At 33.1% G+C, this 7,503-nt stretch overlaps 1 protein-coding gene across 1 annotated transcript; it reads right to left on the minus strand.

Annotated features, from left to right (window-relative positions):
• Positions 1–787: 787 nt before the first annotated feature.
• On the minus strand, positions 788–3,002 carry LOC123197699 (anthocyanidin 5,3-O-glucosyltransferase-like). The gene has a single exon (XM_044612035.1). The coding sequence runs from the start codon at positions 2,963–2,965 to the stop codon at positions 1,535–1,537; it is 1,431 nt and encodes a 476-aa protein (XP_044467970.1). The 5' UTR covers positions 2,966–3,002; the 3' UTR covers positions 788–1,534.
• Between the last annotated feature and the right edge of the window lie 4,501 nt (positions 3,003–7,503).

A 7,503-nucleotide genomic window follows, 5' to 3' on the forward strand; every position in this document is an offset into this window, starting at 1 on the left:
ATGAAAATTTATAACTCCTCAAGAGGAACATCCAAGTTGTATTGGAAGACAAATAATGTAAAATTCCTCTCTCTAAACTTCTCGAATCTTCAACTTTAAGCTACTATTTTCAGTAAGATTGATCAATGGTTGAGATCTCTGATAGTGTTTTTGTACAAATATCCAAGTTGTGTTGTATTTATATCATCCATCAATAAAAGAATTGAGACATTTTCTTGAATTTTTCGGTTATTCTCTTAGTTCTGTTCATGGTATCAAAGTTTAAGACTAATATTACTATTTAATGGTCAATTTTTTAGGAAATTTCTTGCTTTCTACTCTTATTATCAATGTCATTAAAACCCTAGATGAGAGGTGCTTGAGAACGAACCAATCTTTACTGTCATTACCTTTGATTTTGTAAATCATTTCTCTTATGCTCACACAAAATAACCGTCCTCTCTCGAAATCACAAATCTTACTTGCAATCAGAGTTTATTACCTTGAAGACTCAAAAAAACTTTTATTCAACTATGCTCAATCATAAGCTTTTTTTTCACTTTAATTCAAGTAAACTCAAAAAAAACTTATCCTAATTATATGCTTTGGAAGAGAATTGACAAAATTAATTAATTGCATTGATTTTAGAAAGTATGTTTACTATAACTTCTAAATTTCAATTTGCATGTGAAACCTAGAGTACATACCCTTCTGCCATTTGCACCTAAAAGACTCTTAAACCCTTACTTTCTCTAATAATTACAATAATGCCTATAGTAAAAGTTTAAGACACACAAACAAATAACAGTTCTATTTAATTGTACTTTTTATTTTAATTAAATATATAGATTGCACTGAGAAAACAAGCTGGAAGGCCAAACAGCCTAAGCTCATCCTTGCAAATGGAAGAATAGCAAAACTACAGCATACAAGGAAACACCCAATCAAATCACAAGCCTAAGTTTCTAAAGGATAAGTCCCTTTAATCCAAACGATCCAGACAACAGACATATAACTAAGAAACAGCACGCACCCTGCATACAGAGCTCAACAACCAGACTGGAGCACTCATAAACAGAAGCTACACTATGCGCTTAAAGGAATTTTCAACAGGTAATTCACAATGGCGCCACCAGAGCAGTAGAAAACAGGATCCACAGCAACTGGATCATACCACAGGAAGCCTGAAGCATGACACAAAGACCAGACGGCAAGAGGATTCAACAATAGATCCAAGGCAGACACCAGAAGTAGAAACGGCCACCTTCACCCAGGACCAAATGGAACTCTGTTGCTCAAGAGTATCTGCGGCCAACTTAAATGTACTTCAGGGCAATCAGTTTGATAGAAATCATAACATGAGGATTCATTGTCCACACTACTTGTTTTCATGGCCTCTAAGCACATCAGAAGAACTTCTTTATTTACGTACACAAACTTTATTCAACCACGAGTATTAATAGGATCTATTCACGAAAATGGCACTAAAAGATCCCTTTATTTAATTTCTTTCCATCATATCGATGGTATTTTCACCATTAAAATGGAACTCATCTCAAGTGGGTACACCGCCAAATGACTCGGCCAATTTGGCTAAGGCAACACGAGATGATCCACCCTCCCTCGCAGCCGCTGCAGCTCCTTCTTTCATTGCTTTCACCCGCTCTCTCACCGCTTTTCCCTTATCCGACCCCATCAACTCACTCACTCGTTTCTCTAACTCGATTGCACTCACCAGCCCCTCGTCTGATGCGTCCACTGGCAAAGCAATCTTCATTTCCTCCACCAAGAAAGTTTTATTCATCTTTTGCTCTGCATACAGAGGCCAAGCCAACATTGGTACCCCGGCACACACTGCTTCCAGAATTGAGTTCCAGCCACAGTGAGTGACGAACCCTCCCATTGAGTCGTGACTCAGTATAGCCTTCTGTGGTGCCCATGATTTCACTAAGTATCCTCTATCCTTTGTCCTCTCCGAAAACCCCTCTGGTAGGAATGATTCAATGCTTGGGTCAGTTTCTGCTAACTTTCGGACTGTTTCATCGTTTGGTGGTGGAGTACGCACCACCCACAAAAATCTGACTCCACTTCTCTCTAAGCCAATTGCAATTTCTTTTAACTGCTCTGTATAAAACACTCCCAAGCTTCCAAAGCATAAAAACAGTAAGCTTTGACTCGGTTGAGAGTCTAGCCAACTCAGGCACTCGTGTATTTGTTCACTATCTTTCTCCTTTTCACTCACTACTGGGCCTATGAAATACACAGGTGGCATGGAGTCGCCTGGTGCGCATTCTCCATTCGCCAGTGCCCTACAAGCCCTTTCTTCAAGCAATTCAAACGAGTTTACGATAATGCCTGATGATTTTGTCATGTCGAGGGCACTGTCCACAAAGCACTGATACACATACTTCGCACGATCAAGCAGAGGTTCTGGCATGTCTTTTGCTCGAACGGACGGCGAACCAGGGACATTTATTTTCATGTCCTCTAGATCTTTCAAGTTCTTGGTTAAGCCTCTATGAATCTTAGGGAAGTAAATAATATAAGACAAGCAGTTTGCCCCAGAGGTAAAGTAATAGTAGGTTGGGATATTGAGATTTGATGAAACTTGCAACGATTCGTTGCAAAAGAGATCAATAACAAAGGCTTTGATTTTTGAGCGACTGGAAATTGCCAGAAGGGTTTCATGGAGATTAGGGTTGTTGAGTTGACAAAGTTGGTAAAGTACGGCGGGGAACTCCTTTGCAGTATAGTAAGCATTTTGAGGGAGAGAGACGGGTGGGAGATGGTAGAATGTGATGGAGGGTATGGCAGCGGAGACAGCTGCTATATAGTCATGAGTTGCGGCGGCTTCGAACGGTGCAGTGGGGATAATAACGGAGATTGAAAAAGATGAATGGTTGGAAAGTATGAGTTTGCCTAGCTCAACCATGGAGACTAGGTGACCACTTCCAGGACAGGGATACAAAACAATGGCACCTTCCATATTATTACTAGTGATCTCTTATTTCAAGAACAACACTAGTATGCCTCTGTTTGCTCGTTTCTAAATTAACTCTGCTTAAATAGAGTGTGAATCTGTGACATAAAACTAATGGCAATCTTGTAAATTAGGAGCAAAGTTTGAGCAAAGTTTGGGCTATGGTTATTGTCCAGGGGCAGTTTTGTCTTTACTTGGATAAGTGTTTTAACTAATGGTTATAACCATTAGTTGGCTTTGAGAAAGAAAGGAGAGAAAGACATTTTACGTTGGCTGTCTATATAAGGAAAATAGGCAGCCTTTTGGGTGTGAATATTATCTCTGCATCCTCCATTCTTCTTTGTTAGGGTTCAAAGAAAATACATGAATCCATTATATTTTTATATATTTAGCTGTTTAAACATTTGAATCAGTGTATAAGGTTGCTGTAGTACTCAAATTTAGAAAAGATTGAAGTCAATAAGATTGGATTTATTTTTGTTTGTGTTTGTAATGCTAAATTAGCTTTTGAATCTATAAATTGTACTATTTTTTTTACTTATTAATGGATTTGTCAGGAGATTTCTCTGTCTTGGATGTAAGATTCTAATATTTTAAATTTGAATCAAGTAAATTTGATATGTTGATTTGTGTATAGTTTATTATATGATTCATATGTAATTCTTAACTGAAAATCAATCTAAAACTTTGGTTAATATTCAAACCCGGTAAAATAAAACATTAACATAGAGTTTGTTGAGCTGATTACAGTAAACCTTCCATGTGTATCTTTTTTAGCTAATAGTTGGAGCTTGGATGAGCTTTGTTATGGAAAAATGTGATTAAATTTTTAGTTTTTTATATATTTTTATTAAATAATAATTTTATTTTTAATATTTATTTTAAAAATTAATAGATTGATAAATATTTAAATTTTTTAAAATTAAGGAAAATAAATCCTTTGACCATAAATTGAAGTTTATTATAACCCTTGGGCATATCAAGGCATGAGATTTCCAATAATTAAATTACCCACAACACGAAAAGACCAAGCTTGGCCTTAGTCATAGTGTGAATATGTGATAGTTATCTTTAATTTTTTAAATATATTTCTATATTTAATATTAATTCTCCTCCAATTTTGAAACTATACCAATTTATAAGATAAAATTATTAATAAAAATTGATAAAATTATTATATAATTTTTAATATATATTAAAATATATAAAATTTTTCATCTATTTTGTTTAGTATTATTCGACACAAGATGACTATTTTGTATTCGATATATCACAGATTTGTCATTCTTTATCAATTTCAAATCAAAACGATACCATTGGTAGTGGTTGGCGAATGAAGACACACTTGAACTTAAAAGTGCGACATATTTGGTCTTTTTTGCAGAGCACATACAATGAGAAGCCCAATGGAGGCCATAGTTATGTACCCATCACCAGCTATTGGTCATCTGATCTCCATGGTTGAGTTAGCCAAGCTCATCCTCGGCCATCGGTCGTCACTTTCTATTCACATCATCATATTTGAGCCACCGTACGATGTCGACTCCACCGCTACTCATATTAACAAAGTTTTTGCTACAATTCCTTCTATAATCTTCCACCGTCTCCCCACCATTGCCTTCCCTCAATCACTCATCTCCTCTGCTAAAATCCCTGAAACCCTTGTCAAACTTTAATTAAGAATATAATTTAATATAAATATACATAAAATATAGAATACTGCATTTTTATATTAAATTGAATATGGAATTAATAATTAGAGATATAAAAAAACTTGTTTGAGTCATATATCTGAAACCAAAAATCATAAAAAACCACTTGAAACTTGAAAATACGTTATGACAAGTTTTCTACTCCAAAATCCTCTTTATGATAGTTTTAAATAGGTAAACATATTAAAATTAGGTTTTGGAGTGGAGACCTAGCCTATTTATAAGAAATTATCTAGACCTCTCATAAAAGGTCTAATAACTGAAGACCCACACTAAACCGTCCACCCAGACTAATCACTTTTAAGTGTATTAGATATGTCTTTATTAATCACCTAAATCCATTTGTAAAATGACATTAGACTATTTAATTATCCGGTTTTATAAAAACAAAGTATAATTAATGTTAGCCCATGTAAGAAATTTCTAACATTTTCCTATTTAGGCAACATTAATTATTTTATTTCATTTAAAAAAAAACAATTTTGACTCTCGGGCAATCAACAATTTTAACTTTAAGTGGTCATTATTTTATAAAACGAAATAGTCCAAAGATAAATTACACTATAATAAATAATCCAGTTAATATGATCATCAATAACGATCCAAGACATTACTTATGTATTATATTGACATAAAATCGTCCTCGATTACAATTACTAATAGTCAAATCAACATGGATCAAGTCTAGGAGTGTGGCAAAATAACACTTAACAAGGTGATCATAAACAGTGTTATACTTCTGTCAATCCTCTTTATGATTTCTCTCTAACTTTTATACTTCAATAGAAACAAGAGAAATCTCTTTGCTTCCAATGAAGCCTGTATATTTCAATTTTATTTGAGACTAATGAAACATACTCATACAACTGTCATACTCAAGGGAAACTTTATTTTGAGACACATTGTACTTTAACCTTATACATGCATATATATCCATACACAGATAAATATATAATCAAACATTCATATAATAAGTTTTACAAAACTCATAATTATAATAAATTATCCAATAAAATAATGTCATAAAGTCAAGTAGAAAATAACCAAAAATTATTTTAAGACTCCTACTAACCTAAGACATCAAAAGATTCTAACACATCCATATTCATCACATGACTTTTAAAAACAATGGGTCTGAGTCCTTTGGTTAGGGGTTGGGCCAACATTGTATAAGTATTAATATGTTCCACCATGAATTCTCTTTTTTTTACGAGGTCTCTGACTGTAAGATATTTTTGTTTTATATGTTTTGACTTGCTACTGTCTATTATATAAATATAATTTAATATAAATATACATAAAATATAGAATACTGCATTTTTATATTAAATTGAACATAGAATTAATAATTAGAGATATAAAAAAACTTGTTTGAGTCATATATCTGAAACCAAAAATCATAAAAAACCACTTGAAACTTGAAAATACGTTATGACAAGTTTTCTACTCCAAAATCCTCTTTATGACAGTTTTAAATAGGTAAACATATTAAAATTAGGTTTTGGAGTGGAGGTCTAGCCTATTTATAAGAAATTATCTAGACCTCTCATTAAAGGTCCAATAACTGAAGACCCACACTAAACCGTCCACTCAGACTAATCACTTTTAAGTGTATTGGATATATATTTATTAATCACCTAAATTCATTTGTAAACTGACATTAGAGTATTTAATTATCCGGTTTTATAAAAACAAAGTATAATTAATGTTAGCCCATGTAGGAAATTTCTAACATTTTCCTATTTAGGCAACATTAATTATTTTATTTCATTTAAAAAAAACAATTTTGACTCTCGGGCAATCAACAATTTTAACTTTAAGTGGTCATTATTTTATAAAACGAAATAGTCCAAAGATAAATTACACTATAATAAACAATCCAGTTAATATGATCATCAATAACGATCCAAGATATTACTTATGTATTATATCGACATAAAATCGTCCTCGATTACAATTACTAATAGTCAAATCAACACGGATCAAGTTTAGGAGTGTGGCAAAATAACACTTAACAAGGTGATCATAAACAGTGTTATACTTCTGTCAATCCTCTTTATGATTTCTCTCTAACCTTTATGCTTCAATAGAAACAAGAGAAATCTCTTTGCTTCCAATGAAGCCTGTATGTTTCAATTTTACTCGAGACTAATGAAACATACTCATACAACTGTCATACTCAAGGGAAACTTTATTTTGAGACACATTGTACCTTAACCTTATACATGCATATATATCCATACACAGATAAATGTATAATCAAACATTCATAAAATAAGTTTTACAAAACTCATAATTATAATAAATCATCCAATAAAATAATGTCATAAAGTCAAGCAGAAAATAACCAGAAATTATTTTAAGACTCCCACTAACCTAAGACATCAAAAGATTCTAACACATCCATATTCATCACATGACTTTTAAAAACAATGGGTCTGAGTCCTTTGGTTAGGGGTTGTGCCAACATCGTATAAGTATTAATATGTTCCACCATGAATTCTTTTTTTTTTTACGAGGTCTCTGACTGTAAGATATTTTTGTTTTATATGTTTTGACTTGCTACTGTCTATTATTCTTGCAAAAGAACACAGTTGCATAATTATTACAGGAGATCACAAACGGTTTAGACATGGAGTCAATGACTCCAAGCTCAGAAATATAATTTGTCAACCATATGGCATGGGTAGATGCCCCATAACAAGCAATAAATTCTGCATATATGGTTCAAGATGCTACTAATGTCTGCTTAACACTTTTCCAGGATATGACCCCGCCTGTAAGCATAAAGATATACCCTGAAGTGGATTTGAAGTCATCAGGACATCCATT

Source organism: Mangifera indica, chromosome 15 (assembly GCF_011075055.1).
Source record: "Mangifera indica cultivar Alphonso chromosome 15, CATAS_Mindica_2.1, whole genome shotgun sequence".
Lineage (NCBI taxonomy): Eukaryota > Viridiplantae > Streptophyta > Magnoliopsida > Sapindales > Anacardiaceae > Mangifera > Mangifera indica.

Coding starts and splice junctions, on each gene's coding strand:
- LOC123197699 (XM_044612035.1), bottom strand. CDS start 2,965: ATGGAAGGTGCCATTGTTTTGTATCCCTGTCCTGGAAGTGGTCACCTA.